Source organism: Tauraco erythrolophus, chromosome 3, assembly GCF_009769465.1.
Source record: "Tauraco erythrolophus isolate bTauEry1 chromosome 3, bTauEry1.pri, whole genome shotgun sequence".
Taxonomy (NCBI): Eukaryota; Metazoa; Chordata; class Aves; order Musophagiformes; family Musophagidae; genus Tauraco; species Tauraco erythrolophus.
Window position 1 is genome coordinate 58205288 of NC_141467.1, and position 18944 is coordinate 58224231.

Genomic DNA, 18944 nt, shown 5'->3' on the forward strand with positions numbered 1-18944 from the left:
AATTCTTGACTCAGAGGGTGGTGAGTCACTGGAACAGGTTGCCCAGAGAAATTGTAGATGCGCTATCCCGGAAGTGTTCAAGGCCAGGTTGGATGAGGCTTTGAGCAGCCTGGTGTAGTGGAGAGTCTCCCTACCCATGGCAGGGGGATTGGAACTAGATGATCTTTGAGGTCCCTTCCAACCCTAACCGTTCTATGATTCTGTGATAACAAGTCAGCATGGGATCAGAAGAATGGGCAAATGAATTTCAATGAAGCTTTTTAAAAGGATGCATGCTGAATTATTGAGAAATGGTCTGTCCCTTGATGTACTGTGACAGTACTTGCTGGTAATCATATGTGGACTCTTACCTGTGAAAATAAGCTTCCAGAGTAGTTTAACTCCTTTAAAATGTGTTTTTACATGGAGATTATCTGAGTCTTTGCTGCCATGGCTGCACTTTCATAATAGTAGTACTTGTCAGATCTCTCTGTGAGCTGGACTGGTTTGTTAAGCTGTCAGGAGACTAACCAAAAAATGTATAATTTTTCTGCTCAGTTAGCAAGCTGCAGTAGCTCATTATGGGCTCAGGTGAATGGCAGTACCGAAACAGGAAGGAAGGTGAGGCTGTACTTGAGTGATTTAATTTCCTTGCACTGTCCTGATACTGTAGTCTTCATGCTTTTCCCGGGGAATCTGGAGAACTTGGAGACTATCATGTCTGCAATTTTTATCACCCTCTCCCCAATCGGAGTTATTTTTAAAAAGTAAATATTGTTTTAAACATAGCTTAAGAGAAACCATAGTTGTGCAAGATAAGCTGTTTGAATAGTTACTGAAGGGTATGTTTATCTATACTGGTCCATATGCATGCGTATTGACTAAATAATTGTATTGTATACTAGTTGCCTTAAGTTTTTTGCATAGAGACTGCTTGGAATATAGACTAGAGTGATGTAAAACCTGAAATCTCAGTGGTTAAATAACTGGTATGAAAAACATTTTTCTTTGACACCTGTCTTTTTCAAACTTGGATAGTATGTATTCTTTGCTAACAACTTTGTATATACGCAGTCTTAGAGTTTTATAGAGTACTTGGATTCTTCCAGTACAAAAAAGAATCTCTAGCAAAAATTATGGAAAACACTAGGGCTGTAAGTAGCTGTAAGAAAAAGTATGTAGCTATAAGCAGTATAAAAAAATTGAAGTTTTATTGTATTGTAATATTACTACTACATCATTGTGCGTATTTTATTTGAAAACAAAAGCATACCGTGATTGCATGCACAAATGTTAATTAGCTTTGTTCCTTACATCAGTGCTGAAATACCATTTTAGCTTCTGTGATGTAAAGCAATTAAGCATCCACTTGTTTAATACCTATCAATATCTGTCTGTTTTCATGTATAATAATCAAAATCCAGTAATTATAGTTCAGTAAGTGAATTTTACTTGGCTGTCTTTAGAGGCAGTACATCTTCATATTCTGTTCTGAATATGTCATTATCTCTCTTTAACAACTTAATCAGTGTTTCTGTGCTTATTTTTTTTCTGTTAAGTAGGAATAATAATCACTGAATTAAAAAAGACTTGATTTTTAATTTATTTTCAGATATTAGTGTTTTGAGTTGTTTTAAATCAAATGAAATCAAGTGAAAATGTTTCTATCTTTCCCTTACAGTTTATATTTATTAACATAATTTGTGTTAAATGTTGCATTCTTTAGTTATTTTTGGAGGGAATTTGCTAGTTGAGTGGAACTTGACAGACAGTGAATTGATTTTGAAATATACTGACTCTGAACACTACTGTGCTTGGGAAAGAGAATCTGGATTAAGCCATCTCAAACTAGAGAGAGCTCTCTTATTCTCTCTTTTATAGTTTGTATTGCTGTCACTTGGTAGTAACTAGCTTCCAGTGAAGTGCTCAGTTGCTTCAGAACAATTTGAGTGCTAAATAAATGAACGCAGAAAATACTTGTTTGTCTTTGAATGTATTGGGCAGTTGCCTAGTGCATAACATATAAAAGCAATGGAATTGTTTACCTTTTCCTTAATGTGAGTGGTATTAATTACATTCTTCCTTTTTCTCTAGTTAAAGTACCTCGTAATTTTCGCTTGTTGGAAGAACTTGAAGAAGGGCAGAAGGGAGTAGGTGATGGTACAGTAAGCTGGGGCCTTGAAGATGATGAAGATATGACACTCACCAGATGGACAGGAATGATTATTGGGCCACCGAGGGTAAGTATGATGAATTAAAACATTTTTCTTAAGTTTGTAGGCAATACAAAATGAAAAAAGAAAGTTACTTTGCTACAGTGTAAAGGAAGTAGTTAAAATTCAACGTATGAATTTGTAGAAATACTGTATGTTCATGTTAGAATCCCTGCGTATTAGTAAGTGATTTCAATCTAACCTTCCCGAGTACATGTTCCTGCAGCTGTCTGTATAAGCCAGTTGTGATTTGAGACTTATTACTGAGTTAGGAATATATTCAGTTTGTATTTCCACCATTACTGTGCATAAGTGTACAGTGATAGTACGGTAAACAGAGTTACTGTCTTTCTACAGTTTATCATATGTGCCTAGTAATTTCAATTTTGTAGTAAACTGGCAATATATTTTCAACTTTCACAAGTTTTATCAAATTGTCTTTCAGTATAGCAGTTTATGCATTTCAGTTGAATCATGCCTAAAGACCAAGCAATTTTTAATTAACTCTAATAAGATAAGTATATACACAATGTTCAAATCCTTCTGACTTTTTAAGTTCTGTAGAACATCATCTAGAGTGGTAAAACCTGCAAGAGAATTCATCATCTCTCGCATCTGAGTAACAGCCTCATCAGATATGAATGGACACATCTTTACTTGAGTTTTGTGCACGCTTTCTCAGGCGTTACAATATGATACAAAAGATGACTCTGTAAATGAGAACTTTAAATGATTATACTTCAGGTAACTCTAAGTTAGCATATGTCTTTCACTGCTAACATGAGGTTACTACATTGTGAGTCCTCCAGTACTGCAGGGCTTATTGGAAGAACTATCCAAGACAAGAACTGAGATCAGAACTTGACCTCAGTGAAGATAATGTCTTCCAGAGTAACAGAGTTCCGCAGTTACATTCATTGTACTTCACACTCCTTTTGGAGGTCAGAGTTAGTAGCAGTTTGCAGCAGACTGTTTTGAACATGTGCATAATTGTGCTGAGCTCCTAAGACATGGATGCATTTGAGAGAGAACCAGTTTAAAATATAAGTGTAAGGACAGTGTGCTTTAGATAATATCTTCTGTGAAATCAACAGTTTGAGTACATTTTGAAGGAAGTTTGTAGTCTTATGGGTTTTGAAAAGAACTTGCAAATGTGAACTAACTAAAGTAGTGTCTCCCTGACTCTCCAAACAGCCTGTAGAACTACCTGTGACTGGCTTCTGGTTCAACCTAAGGTAGACTTCTAAGACATCTTTGAAGGGAGTGATTATTGTGTAGGAGCCTGTATGTTTTAAAAAAGTAATAAAAAACCCCAAACCAACAACCTGGCATGCACTTTTAATTCTAGTCAATTTATATTGCTCTCATTTTATTTAGTTTTTGAAAAAGTGCACATATTTCAGGGACATGCAGTCTTGCTGATAGAATGACTTGCAGTACATAGTGATTGTAGAAAGTGAAAGCCACCAGCTCCCAAGCCTGTAGTGGCACCTTGAAAGAATTGCATATCTAGTTTCAGGGTTTGTAGTAGATGGGTGTTTTTGGAATTGGCTGAGTTATGTAGACAGTGTGCAGTTAGGCAGAGCACAGAGAAAGTTGCTAATGCTGCCCGCAGCATGAAGTTCTTCACATATGTGACTTCTCTAGAGCTGTTCAAAAATTGCTTATCAGTTGTTTTTTTTTTTCTTGCTTCATTTGAAAGGTGAACCAACATGGAGGGAGGAGGAGAAGATTTATTCTGGGTTTTTCGGCTTTTTAAGCAGCTGGCCAGGGATGCTTGGCTTGCAGTAAAACAGTGACTTGATAAACTAAGCAAAATTGAGAAGCCACCTAGATAGGAATAAGGGAATGAGAATGAGTACCATTCTTAGGCCAAAATGTGTACACAGTCTTCACAACTCTGAAAAATCCTATTTCCACTATAACTGACAGCATCCCTCTCTGGGGAAGTACATTGGTTTATCTGAGTGAATAATGAGAATTTTTGTTATTGTGTTTTCTTGCTGTGGTAGCAGCTATGTTACCTGTAGCAGGACAAGATTACTTTTGTTAGGCCTTTAGCTTTTAGTGGGAAGAGATAATAGAAAGCCTTTTTTCTAAGAAAGGATGTGCTTCATCACCTTGTTTCTTTCTGACCCAGTTGCTGCTCAGTCTCTGTGGCTTCTCAAAATTATAGAGCAAAGTTAGGGTGCTTCAGTAGTCCAATTTCCACTCTGCCTTTTAATTGACCGCAGAGTGGACTGTCATTTGATAACTTGACTATGTGATTGATACTTCTACTTGGAGAGAATGACAGCTGGCTGATGAAGAACAGCTTAAAGATGGTACCTCTGGAAAGTTCAGAGGCACGTTACTACTTTTGGTTCATGTTAGCTGTATCTATTGTGCCAGTGGAAAGACAGGTGTAGAAACTGGGTTTACCTTCCCTTTAGAGCACGGAGGTATGTGCACCAGTGACCAGCAAAGCCACTGATTGCTTTTTATTGTGCATGGCCTACTTGACAAGATAAAAAAAAAGATAGAACTGTTTTCATTTCTACTTGGACTTTATCAAAATATATTTGCACTTAGAATGATCTGTTCCACGGTCACTTTGGAGTGACATCTTCTGCAAACTAGCTGTCATTTTACTGTCCAAAGTTCATAAATCCTCTAGTAAACCAAGCAATCCTCAGCTATGGAAGTCTCAGATATCTTCTGGAGTGTAAATTACTTCTAGAATATGTTTTTGCAAATACTATTTTCATCTTGTTCTTGCTTGTGTCTTAACTTTTGTGTTACTGGCATATTTGTCTTCCTCCATTTCAAATTTTTTTTTCAGTGTTATGTATTTTTTTACAGGGGAAAGCGGTAATTTGCCTAAAAATTATTGATTTTTCTCTCAGCCCCCTACTGTACCAAAGTTGTTTTGGGAATGCAGATGGGTGGGAAAGAGAAGAGTAAATGTGAATTAAAAAAAAAAAAAGAATTGTATTCTGTTAAACTTTTATGTGGTATAGTCAATAAATAGTGTAATTTATACAAATTCATCAAGTAATCAATATAACCAAAACAGTGGAATATCAGTCAGCAATCCAAGACCATCAGTTAGTACACAATATTAACAGATTTATAATTATTTATATTTCTTACTCTTTTTCCTCTTGCCTTTGCTTCATCTTTTTTATTACTATTAATATTTAGCTTTCAGTAAGATGCATTAGTCTGTCTTTTTGCTTTCTAGACAAACTATGAAAACAGAATATACAGTCTGAAAGTAGAGTGTGGACCTAAATATCCAGAAGCACCTCCTACAGTTAGATTTGTAACTAAAATTAATATGAATGGAATAAATAATTCCAATGGAATGGTAAGTTGAAATGGTAAGATCAACCATGTTGCTAATCTGTACTATAAATTATTTCTGTGAAAAACCCAGGTGAGGAATATGCATGTTGGACAGAGCTTTCATATTTAAATTTTACGATATAAGTACTTGGTTTAAATAAAATTATGGTTGCCTACTACTTCAGATCTTTAGGTATTTGCAATATGTTAGTGATTCTTGGTGACTTATCAATGAGACGAGCATTATTTACAGTATTGAAACAGTTGTTTCTTTTAAATGAAGCTGAAGGTTTTAGTTTTGAACAGAAAGAAGTTAAGTGTTTGAGCTGTGTGTAGGTATTTCTGTTGTGGTACTCTTATAAAAGGGGATTGGATTCATATTGTAAGAGTATTATAAATCTATCTGATGTTTCCATTAATTAAAAATGAGGTTATTCCTGATGAGTCTCACTCTGGATGTAGTAACTCACCTGTAATGAACTGATGTATTTAAACTTATTTTCTTTGTACTGGATTTATTCAAATCCAAGCTTATTCTGAGCTTCAATCTTAAAATTTTTTGATATAGATGGTAATCACTTTCATTTTAAAGATCAATTTACAGTAAATTACTTTCACTGATCCTGCACTTAGGGTAGGATGAGCTCACATACATGAGCAATGCCAGCAGCTCAAGCAGGTTTGTTATTCTGTTATTCACTAGGTGAATAATGTAAGTCTGAGATACCCCATTGCTCAGTGAAGAGAGATGTGAGCTGTCTTGCATTTACAGTGGTATATGCGCATATCAGCAGGAAACGCAACAATATATCACACTTGTCTGTGTGTGTATTTGTCTTTAGTGAATGCATAGTAACTGAGTTAAGGTAATAATTAAAGGTGAGTCTGAGAGCATCTTTGGATTTCAAATAATTTGCAACATTTAAAAGAAAGATGGAGTTGCATTTGTATAATTAACTACTGAAATGTGATGCTTAAGCATCTCAATGACTGTAGCAGAGGGAGAGGGTCTCAGGGGTTCGTTTGAGCTGTTGTAGGTGGTAGCGTACTGTACTGGTCGGTCGTCCAAAGCCAGTGCACTAAGACTTCAGAAGTAATCTAAGATTAATTTGAAAGTACTTCTTGCATAGCCAACAATTTAGTCTACCTGAGGATCTTACTAAAATTGCTACCTACAAACTAGCTGTTGCCCTTCATCACAACTGTGGCTTGTTTCCTTAGTATATGTGTTTATTAAGAGGTTGTGACTAGCAAAAGCTGCCAATTTGGGATACAGCAGAGCTTTTGGTATGTTTATAATACTATTTTCATATCTCTCCCTAGTAACGTATATTATTCTGAATCAGTAAAGAAGTATGCTCTCATTGCTTCATCTGTACGTGCCTGAGAGTATAGGTGTTGGTTTCCAGAAGCAGAATCTCAGACCTGCAGAGCCTGAAGGCTCATGTTTACCCAGCCAGTCGGCTTGAGCTTTTGTTTGGAGAAGTCTACACTCCCTTAGCTTGCTGAGTAACAGGGTGAATATTGTGACAGGAAATCCACCTGGTCGTTTTAAAGGCACTATTAAAATCCAGTCATCGCTACAGTAAAATTTGATTTTACTTAGTTTATAAGCCTATGCAAAACCTTGGTTCAATTTTTCCCAAGCAGTTCTATAAACTAGTATATCTTTATGAAGGATTTGCTAATCAAATGCATAACTTATTTTTCTAATGGATTGAAATAGGACTAGATAGTATTTTTATGAAAACAGTTTCCATAACTAGGGCCAGTTATGATAGGACAAGGGGTAACGGTTTTAAAATAGAGGGAGGTAGGTTCAGGTTGGATATTAGGAAAAAATTTTTTACCATGAGAGTGGTAGAACACTGGAACAGGTTGCCCAGAGAGGTGGTGGATGCTCCATCCCTGGAGACGTTCAAGGCCAGGTTGGACAAGGCCCTGAGCAACCTGATCTAGTTGGAGATATCCCTGTTCCTTGCAGGGGGGTTGGACTAGATGACCTTTGAAGGTCCCTTCCAGCCCTAACCATTCTATGATTCTATGATTCTATGAACTAATAAATTGAAAATGTACTTATTATGTATTTTTAATGTGCCCCTTGTCACGGTATTTTACATTTTAGCTTATTTTGCTGCTGTGCTCACTAGAATCTGTCACATAAACTGAAGGTCTGTTCAGCATCCTGGGACAGTTCACGTTGCTACTTCCTGTTTTAGTTCCTTCTTGTTTCTTCCAAGCTGCTCTCCCACTTTCTCATTGTCTGTCATTTAATAGATCATAACACTAGAGGCAATGTAGGCCCACTGGTGAATGAGGAGGGTGCGCTGGTGACAGAGGATAAGAAGAAGGCAGAGTTACTGAATGCCTTCTTTGCCTCAGCCTATACTGCTGGAGGCTATCCTGATGAGCCCCAGAACCCTGAGGCTCCTGAGGAAGTCAGGATAGAGGAGGAGTCTACCCTGGTTGATGAGGACTTGGTTAGGGACCAGTTAAGCAACCTGGACATCCATAAATCCTTGGGTCCTGATGGGATGTACCTGCAGGTGCTAAGGGAGCTGGCAGATGTCATTGCCAGGCCACTCGCCATCGTCTTTGCTAAATTGTGGGGAATGGGAGAGGTGCCTGAGGACTGGACGAAAGCAAATGTCACTCTGGTCTTCAAAAAGGGCAAGAAGGAAGACGCAGGTAACTATAGACCGGTCAGCCTCACCTCCATCCCTGGAAAGATAATGAAACAACTTATCCTTGGTGCTGTCTCTAGGCATATCAAGGATAAGAGGGTCATTAGGGGCAGTCAACATGGCTTCACTAAGGGGAAGTCGTGCTTGGCAAACCTGATAGCCTTTTATGAGGACATCACCCAGTGGGTGGATGATGGTAGAGCAGTGGATGTGGTCTATCTTGACTTCAGTAAAGCATTTGGCACAGTCTCCCACAGCATCCTCACAGCTAAACTGAGGAAGTGTGGTCTGGATGATCGGGTAGTGAGGTGGTTTGTGAACTGGCTGAAGGATAGAAGCCAGAGAGTAGTGGTCAATGGGACAGAGTCCAGTTGGAGGCCTGTATCCAGTGGAGTCCCTCAAGGATCGGTACTGGAACCAGTATTGTTCAACATATTCATCAGTGACTTGGATGAGGGAATAGAGTGCATGGTCAGCAAGTTTGCTGATGATGCTAAACCGGGAGGAGTGGCTGACACACCTGAAGGCTGTGCTGCCGTTCAGAGAGACCTGGAGAGTTGGGCGGGGAGAAACTTAATGAAATACAACAAGGGCAAGTGTAGAGTCTTGCATCTGGGTAAGAACAAGCCCGTGTACCAGTACAAGTTGGGAACTGAACTGTTGGGGAACAGCACAGGGGAAAGGGACCTAGGGGCCCTGGTGGACAGCAGGATGACCGTGAGCCAACAATGTGCCCTTGTGGCCAAGAAGGCCAATGGCATCCTGGGGTATATTAGAAGGGGTGTGGTTAGTAGGTCGAGAGAGGTTCTTCTGCCCCTCTACTCTGCCCTGGTGAGGCCGCAGCTGGAATATTGTATCCAGTTCTGGGCCCCTCAGTTCAAGAAGGACAGGAAACTGCTTGAGAGAGTCCAGCGCAGGGCCACAAAGATGATTAAGGGAGTGGAGCATCTCCCTTATGAGGAAAGGCTGAGGGAGCTGGGTCTCTTTAGCTTGGAGAAGAGGAGACTGAGGGGGGACCTCATTAATGTTTATAAATATGTAAAGGGTGACTGTCATGAGGATGGAGCCAGGCTCTTCTCACTGGCATCCAATGATAGGACAAGGGGAAATGGATATAAGCTGGAACATAAGAGGTTCCGCTTAAACATGAGGAAGAACTTCTTCCCAGTAAGGGTAACAACACTGGAACAGGCTGCCCAGAGAGGTTGCGGAGTCTCCTTCTCTGGAGATGTTCAAAACCCGCCTGGATGCGTTCTTGTGTGATCTGATCTAGGTGGTCCTGCTCCAGCAGGGGGAGTGGACTAGATGATCCTTTGAGGTCCCTTCCAACCCCTAACATTCTGTGATTCTGTGATAAGTGATTTGCTGCATTCTTTGAATGAATGACAGGGTTTCATCTTCAGACAAGCTCTACTATCCATGCTTCTGCATACACCCTGTCTGTTGACGTGTGGCCAGGTTTTGATCACCTTGCTTATAGATGTCATGAAAAAGTTGGTGACTTTTAGAAAAGAGACCTGAGATAAACAGCAACCGAAATTGTATGTCGTAGGGGTATTATCATACTACTCAAACCATTTGTAATGTTGTTAAGGTGCACTTTACAGGAGATTTGTGCCAGTTAACACCTTAGGAAAAGTCGGGCCCTCAGCATGAGTTTAGAGAGTGATAATTTCTGTTGAGCTGGAGTGTGAATGGTGGAGGGGGGAGATGGATATGTGCCAGAGTTATAGGGGGGTCTAAGGAAGCTAGTCTCATACTGCCTTGTTGGCAGTGGTTCTCAACCTTCTTGACTGACAATTCCCTTTATGCTTTGCATGAAAAGTGCACATCTGAATGAACTTATCAATAGTGACAATTACAAGTTTATTGACTTTTTGTTTGATTATTCTGAGAGGAATTTTGCTTGTAAATAACTTTTCCATCAGCAGCATATCTTCAGGGATCTCGGAGATCACTCTTTGATAAATTTAGTGCAGGAAAGGAGAGAACTACTTCAGTCGTATTTCGTCTCAAAAGACTCAACTTAGGTGCTCTGAGTCACCCTGTTAAATTGCCTTCCTTTTCTTATCTGCAACTTAGTTTTTGTGGTTTTCTGCTTTTCAGTTTGCCTATGGAGCTGCTGCGTTTGTGTACAGAATTAGGGTACTAAGTTCAGAAAAGCTAGTCCTAGTACTTATTATGTAGGGCTGGACAAAATGAAACTGTATTTAAATTATCATTCTTAATGCTGCGGAGTCGTTTCTCTTGGAGACTTGTGCATCCTGTATTGATAAAACACAGGTTGCATTCTGGCATGCTGTTTATTTTGCTGTGGTCTTTTGAGAATATCTGATTTTTGCATTTGTGAGAGTGTTCTTCAGCAGTCTGTCTTGCAGGACTTGCAATCTTTTCTGTTCGTTTAGATACTGTTTACAGCTGGAAATACTCGTTTCCTTTAAAATCACTTGGGACTCTGTCAACTATAAACCTGTAAACTATTGTCCAGTTACTGCCTTGAGTATGTTTATTGTAGACTAAGCAGTTTGCTGCTTCTTAAAGTTAAGATGTTGGGAACATTATAAACACTGAGTACTTTGCAACATTGTGTAAAATTATTTAGTTTAATTTCAATTGTTTAGGAAAAATTATGCATGATACATATTACTTCTCTTGCTGTTGTTTAAGGATTTACAATGGTGTACCCCCAGAATAAAATAGTCCTCAGGTTACAGTTTTCAGTTTTATTAGCTTTTATGTGACCTTGACATTTCTGTCTCTGTGTCCCAGGATGTGTACTTGAATATTACCTAATGCTTTTGTGTGATTTGAACATAGTTTGTCATACTTCCAAATATCTTATCATTGTTCTTTACAAAGTGAATTTATTGTGCACTAACTTGGAAATAAATTCCGCAACACAAAAAACAGAACCTGAGCCGAAATCTTTACTGCAGCAAGATGTCGTGAAAAAAGTTGGTGACTTGCAGAAAAGAGACTTGAGATAAACAGCAATGAAAATGTCATGTTGCAGCAGTCCTTACTCAGAAAACATTCATAACGTTGTTAAAGCAAAGTTTACAGTGTGTGAGTTTGTTGTTACAAATTCTCAGCTGAGAAAGAATAGCTGCAGGAGCTTACTTTTAAGTGATCAGGTCTCATATTCCAGTACAGCCAGTGTGTGTAGAATTGCACTGTTTGAACAGTGCTGGTGACTGACTGCTATGTGCTGTAATTCAGACAGATCTCCAGACCTGAGAGAGCCTATAAAGGCAAAGTTGAGGAGAAGGAAGAAGCGAGGGGGGAAGGCCAACAAGGCAGATATCATGGTGGGGAGTCTGTTATAGACCACCCAACCAGAATGAAGAGGCAGTCGAAATATTCTGTAAGCAGCTGGAAGAAGTCTCACAATCACTAGCCCTTGTTCTCCTGGAGGACTTCAACTTACCAGGTATCTGCTGGAAGTAAAATACAACAAAGAGGAAACCGTCTAGGAGGTTCCTGAAGTGTGTGGAAGATAACTTCCTGACACAGCTGGTGAGGGAGCCAACAAGGGAAGGTGCCCCACTGGACCTGTTGTTTGGGAACAGAGAAAGACTTGTGGGTGCTGTGATGGTTGGAGGCCGTCTTGGGAATAGCAATCATGAAATGATAGCGTTTTTGATCCATGGAAGAGTAAGGAGAGAGGTCAGCAGAACTGCTACCTTGGGCTTCTGGAGGGCAGACTTTGGCCTGTTTAGGAGCCTGGTTGACAGAGTCCCTTGGGAGACAGTCCTGAGGGGCAAAGGAGTCCAGGAAGGCTGGATGTTCTTAAAAGTGCAGGAGCAAGCTGTCCCCATGTGCCGAAAGATGAGCTGGTGGGGAAGCAGACCAGCCTGGCTGAACAGAGAGCTTTCACTGGAACTCCGGAAAAAAAGGAGAGTTTATGATCTCTGGAAGAAGGAGCAGGCCACTCAGGAGGACTACAAAGATGCCATGAGATTATGCAAGGAGAAAATTAGAAAGGCCAAAGCCCAACTAGAACTTGATCTGGCTACTGCCGTAAAAGACAATAAAAAAATATTTCTATAAATATATTAGCAACAAAAGGAGGGCTAAGGACAACCTCCATCCTTTATTGGATGTGGGGTAAACATAGTGACAAACTCTGAAGTACTTAATTCCTTCTTTGCCTCAGTCTTTAATAGTAAGATCAGTTGTTGTCCGGGTGTCCAGCCCCCTGACCTAGAAGACAGGAATGGGGAGCAGAATGAAGGCCCTGTAATGCAAGGGGAAATAGTTAGCGACCTACTACACCATTTAAACATGCACAAGTCTATGAGGCCGTATAGGATCCACCCAAGGGTACTGAGGGAGCTGGCAGAAGTGCTCACTAAGCCACTTTCCATCATTTATCAGCAGTCCTGGCTAACTGGGGAGGTCCTAGTTGACTGGAAGTTAGCAAATGCGATGCCCATCTACAAGAAGGGCTGGAAGGAGGATCCAGGGAACTACAGATCTGTCAGTCTGACCTCAGTGCCGGGGAACGGTATGGAGCAGATCGTCTTGAGTGTCATCGCATGGCGCATACAGGACGACCAGGAAATCAGGCCCAGTCACCATGGGTTAATGAAAGGCAGATCCTGCTTGACTAACCTGATCTCCTTCTATGAGAGGTGACCCGCTTAGTAGATGACGGAGAGGCTGTGGATGTTGTCTACCAAGGCTTTAGTAAAGACTTTGACACCTTTTCCCACAGCATTCTCCTGGAGAAACTGGCTGCTCATGTCTTGAACAGGTGTACTCTTCACTGGGTAAAAAGCTGGCCAGATGGTCGTGCCCAAAGAGTTGTGGTGAATGGCGTTAAATCCAGTTGGTGGCCGATCACAGGTGGTGTTCTCCAGTGCTCAGTATTGGGGCCAGTGCTGTTGAATATCTTTATCAACGATCTGGACAAAAGCATTGAGTGCAGCCTTGGTCAGTTTGCAGAAAACACCAAGTTGGATGGGAGTGTTGATCTGCTTGAGGGCAGGAAGGCTCTGCAGAGGGATCTGGACAGGCTGGATTGATGGGCTGAGGCCAATTGTATGAGGTTGAACAAGCCAAGTGCCAGGTCTTGCACTTGAGTCACAACAACTCCGTGCAACACTACAGGCTTGGGGCAGAGTGACTGGAAAGCTGCCTGGCAGAAAAGTATCTAGGAGTATTGGTCAATAGCTGGCTGAATATGAGCCAGCAGTGTGCCCAGATGGTCAAGACGACTGATGGCATCCTGGCTTGTATCAGAAAATTCATGGCCAGCAGAACTAGGGAAGTGATTGTCCCCCTGTACTCAGCACTGGTGAGGCCACACCTCGAATATTGTGTTTAGTTTTGGGCCTCTTACTACAAGAAAGACATTGAGGTGCTGGAGCGTGTCCAAAGAAGAGCTGCGAAGCTGGTGAAGGGTCTAGAGCACAAGTCTTTTGAGGAGCGGCTGAGGGAACTGGGGTTGTTTAGCCTGGAGAAAAGGAGACTGAGGGGAGACTTTAAAGGGTTCCTGACTCTGAGCAGATCATTATTTGTGTGAAGAGAAATGCGTATGTTGCTGAGCTGTGTATTGGATCAAGGATCCTGCTTAGGGACTTCGTTCCAAGATGTTTTTTTAAACTGTGTGGGTTCTATCAGTTCAGGTCAGAAAGTATCTCCACATACGTTTCATGGTTCACCTGAGCTGATAGACAGTAGCACTGTTAAAGGAACAAGTGCCTAGTAAGAGGGAGCCGAAGTTTCTTGGGTTAATATTGCCACCCAAGCCAGCGTGTTGTTAAACCTTGGCCTCAGTTTCCTCCTACAAAAAGATTTAATCTCATCTGATGTTCTGAAAGTAGACAGCCTTACTTCAAACAATCTAGAAATAAAAGGTCTGTGTTAAAATTCTTATATCTGATTCCAGTGTTGTTTTTTCTTTCAGTTTGCCCTAATTAAGATGGGATAAGAAACTTCTTGATGTTTTATGCTGCCTAAATCTTAAAGCAGTGGTTTCCAGCACTTCTATAGCCATGAGGGCTGCCTGTGCTACTCTGCCGATGGAATCCAGTAGTGTGTGACAGCCCTTTTCCTGCCCATGGGCCTGCTTTGCAGTTGCACAGCTGCAGGCCCCTCGGTCTTCTTAAGTTCCTCTTTGCAGGGGCTGGGTGGCCAGGACTTCCCTGCTGCCAAAACAATTCCCAAGCTGACTTTCAATTGCTGACTTTCCTATGGAAACCTCCCTGTTATAATATAATTGTGTAAATTGTCCCACAGGTTTTATAAACGCATAGGAGAAGTCCCATGTCCTTTCCTTTCAGTTCATATTCAAATTGGTAAGTGATGTACAGTAATCTTCACAGCTCCATAAGATGACGTACTATAAGAAGGATGCAAAGAACTAAGAAATGTCCAAACATTATGAATCAGTTATTTCAATATTTCAAGCCATTTCTTAGTATACGTAGTAACTCTTGCTGTATCAGAAGCATCATGTAAAAGCGATGTGAAATAGATCAGTAACGATACTTGTAGCAAGGGAAAAACAAGGGAAGTTTTCCTTTAGAAAGATATTCTATGGACTCTTGTGTGGCAGGTTCTTTTAAAGAACTGAGGAAAACCAAAGTGTATACTGAAGGTGATTACTTTTTTCTTTTTTGGGGGTAATTGAAACAAATTAATAAATTTTACAAGGTACAGCTCCAGTTTTGCGGTGAACGGTTCACTGATCTCTTCCTCCCTCACCACCCCTTTCCTTCTCAATGATATTAATATCAGCACAGATGGAAGGGTCCACCTGCAAGGATTTTTTTGCAGAATCTGTATCTGTGTGTAAGTATACAATTGTTTTCCTTAAAATATTTATGAACACAGGGACTTTATGCCACAGAGGAAGTGTCAGGGAATGCTTAGACCCTTTCTTAGAACAATTAGGTCAATAGCAGCTATTTATGTAGAGATTTTGTATTTCCTCATAACTTATAACTCTTTCTTCTTTTTCCAGGTGGATACACGGAGCATACCAGTGTTAGCAAAATGGCAAAATTCTTATAGCATTAAAGTTGTACTTCAAGAGCTAAGACGTCTAATGATGTCCAAAGAAAATATGAAGCTTCCACAACCTCCAGAGGGACAAACTTACAACAATTAATTTTAGCTGATTCTCAAACTTCTGTCTTAAAACAACAACCTTCTACTCATGTTAATGTCTTGATTAAATCTCACAATGCAAACACCCACACATTAAAAGAATTTCAGCTGGTATACATGACCTGGACATTTGTAAGAATATATATAATATATGTATGCCCAATATGTTTTCAGGCACTATGGGAGAAAAAGGCAGCACAATTATTTTTTTTTTTTCTCTTATGGAGGCACTGTCATTTAAGCATAAGCCTGAAATAGCCTAAAATTGGAATTCAGGTTTTACAAGATGAAAGCATGACAGAAAGTGTCGGATTGCTGTGGAATAATATATGTTTCTGAAAATAATCTCTTGAGAAGGCAAAATATAAATGGCATGCTTTATCCATCTTGCTTAGTAAAAGAGCTGCAGTTAAATTTGTTTTAAAGTAGCAGGTACAGTGAATACCGTTGCTCATCTTGTTTAATTTTGCAAGGGTGTGGGTGCCGACTACTAGTAGTGTCACAAAGTATGTTCAGGATTGTTTTGATACCTGTATTTATAAAATGGGGGGATTAATTTCTGTTAAGCAGCTCCTGTGTGTTACATGTATTGGACATGGCAAATATTTGTTTACAGTCTTTGTTCTAATAAACCATGCATTTAAGTTTTAGTGAAACAAAGGAAATGTATGGATATGTGATTGAGATTAAAGTTAGTCTTAAAATGTAAATAAAATGTGGAAAGTGTCTGAGACTGTGCCATTTCTATAATAGTGATGTAATATATGTAAAGTAACTTGCAGAAGTAGTGGAAAGCCAAACAATATTGCTGCTGGTTTTACATGCACCTTTTATTCTTACCACGTTTGTATGATTAGTTTACTTGAGAGGTCAAGGTATTCCTTTTTTTGAAGAGGAGTAAGTTCTGTCATCTGTAGTACCACCTCTTTAGACAAGCGTGTGTGTGTGTATATAGATATATTTAAAAAAACAAACAACCCCCAAAACCAACTCCAAAATAAAAACAAAAAAACCTTGCCTACCCACCTCCCCTTCACCTCCCCTCCAGATTCTTTTGAGAAATGAGCATAATTTTCACTTTGCTTACTTGACCTCTGAGCAGTTTTCAGACCTCATTGCTGAAGTCTGTCCTACTTCTCAGTCCTTTGTCTTGCTTGTGCAGTTACTGTCTGGATTCTTGCTTTCTTGCATCTTTTTCTCTTTTATGTATCTTGTTTTTTTCTCTTGTCTGTTCCACTTTTGCCTTTTCTGAAACCCGAAAAAAAAAAACTTCAGGAAGCTGTAATAAAAATTACACCTGTGGTACAGATCATCATGTTTCCATCTGCATTCCGTGTGTCGTATGCCATGACACCACTGCCTCTGTAGCTAGAAAGCTTTCTGCCTCTCTGCAGTTGTTGGTCTGTTTTTCCAATGTATTCTGTCTGGTGGGAACACTGGTTGTTCTAGTTCTGTTACTGGTTTCTCATTAGAAAGTAGTTAATACTATCCTTTTGGAAATGATACCTTCTTTCCCTGCCCTCCCTCTTGGAAAATGCAAGCCTTTGTTCGTGTTGGTGAGAACATGTAACATTGGGAGCGAGTCAGCTGTTGGCATACAAAATTTTATTTAGTGCTTCTTTCGAAAAAGTGAATATAATCAAAAGCCATCAACAGCCAGGTAACTTTCTTTGATATGCCATTGTCTATTTCTAATGGAAAGAGTGATCCTTTAAAAGCAATAAATTAGGTGGGTTTTGTTTTTGTTTTAAATGGAGAGGTTTAATTAGTATTTGTCAGTTTATGCTTTTCAGACAAATTGGATGCTTTCAGAATTGGTGGATTTGTAGCTGCCAGCTACCTCCTGTCTGTATTTATATAACATACCATTTGTGATGGTTTGGCTGAAGTGCATTGCAACATTTTCTTACTTGATTTAAGTTTAATTATTTTGATGCCATTAAATCTTTTTTCTTACACTAACACTGCTAATCTATATTTAATCAATTAAAGTAATGGAACTGTACAGTTCTGAGATGTGAATTTTTGGTAAAATGTCAGCATAAACTATGGAGAGAATGAGAAATACTCAGGAGACTATTATATGATTGGTAACAAGTTAAAGAGACTGACTTGTTCACAGAGCATGAAAAAGGGCTGGCTATTTGCTTGGTTATATGTAGTGCAAGTTGATCCTGCAACAGCTACTCGCCCTTGTCTGTGCTCTAACCATCTGCATCTGTGAAAATCCACATATCCAGCTGTAAGCAGATAGATTTTGCAGAACAAAAAAAGTGGTGGAGGGAGTTGACCTGATCCCTGACACCAGAGTACATAATATAAAGGATGACTGTAAAAATATTTGCAATGATTTTAAGTGTGTTGGTTTTCTGTTTTGCTCACACTGGAACAAGTCTAAGTGTAATTAATTATGAAATTTTAAGATGTCTTTGACTACTGCATAAAGTCAAGAGCCTCCTCAAAACTTGTATTACCTGAAGAAGATTTTGAAGCTCTGCTGCTTACTCTCCTCCAGAAAGGTTATGTTGTTTTACAGGTATCCATGTCTGTCAGTGTTTACTCAGTAATTTGTTTTCTTGTGTTATTGTGGTTTCTTTTAGGTAACCTACTTAGGTGCCAGAATTTTAATCTTCCTTTTACAAGTATTTAATTTGTGTTATGTTCTTTTGGCAAGATTTGAATTTGTTATTGTTAGCAAATGTGTATTTTTTTCTTCTCAAAATTGTATTTGTACATCTTGTGAAGTAGAGCACAGTTTTAAGCCAGTTGTGTGAGGAGCAAAACGCAAAAGTTCTAAATATAATGTTTTTTCAAATTGCATTTGAAAATTCGTATCATGTTGGTGGTCATCAACTGGGATTTAAACTAGCTTTGTGCTCTGAATCATTGCGAAAATTCTTGTGTTTTGCTTGTTTGAGGGAGGGATAATTTTATTATGAAGCAAAGAAAAAAAACAATGCCCAAAGATGGTATGATTCATGCTTCATAAACCTTAAGATATAATGAGCAAGCCTATGGAAATATCCGCATTACAGATAATGTGCCTTACTCGTTGATAATAAAGTACATAAACGGTTGCAAGGTGTGCACCTACTGACTGCCTTGATGACGCTCATCTTCCTGAGAGCAAGCTGAGAATACTTTGACATCCTGCAAGACAAGAGTCAGGAATGAATCCCTCAACTATCATGAAATAAATGCGTAATGCACATGCCTCCTACATGTCCGTTATTGTATAGGGGATACTTAAAGGGAAAATTTTAGTGCATCCTGTGACAGCTGATCAACCATAATAATAATAAACTGTAATTTAGACAAGTATTTGTGTTATGTTACATGATTACTTACATGGTGAGTTTGTGGAATTATATTTCCTATTTAGTAGCTTTCAGGACAATAATTCAGGGACTAAAAATATTTATTACACTTTTCTCTTACAGTGTCTTCTGATGCCGAAGGCTCACGTAGCAGGCCCTCTGGTAGTCGTCCTATGACAGGCAGGACGCCTGACTACTAGTTGTTTTCATTCTGGCCTCTAGTTTTTGAAAACAGCCACATTGCCCCTGGTGTGGCTTGTCTCAACTGCTAGAGGAGAAATAAACTGATATTAAGCAAGTCTGAATAT

The 18944-nt window shown here is 39.5% G+C and overlaps 1 protein-coding gene across 1 annotated transcript in view; it reads left to right on the plus strand.

Moving 5' to 3' along the window:
• UBE2V2 (ubiquitin conjugating enzyme E2 V2) overlaps window positions 1-18622 on the plus strand; it is a 36005-nt gene extending 17383 nt beyond the window's left edge. The window contains exons 2-4 of the mRNA XM_086608638.1: window positions 2074-2219; window positions 5416-5541; window positions 15174-18622. Coding sequence (XP_086464764.1) covers window positions 2074-2219; window positions 5416-5541; window positions 15174-15320 — 419 coding nt within the window. The 3' untranslated portion in view covers window positions 15321-18622. The remainder of the gene's footprint in view (window positions 1-2073; window positions 2220-5415; window positions 5542-15173) is intronic.
• The last annotated feature ends 322 nt before the right edge of the window (window positions 18623-18944 follow it).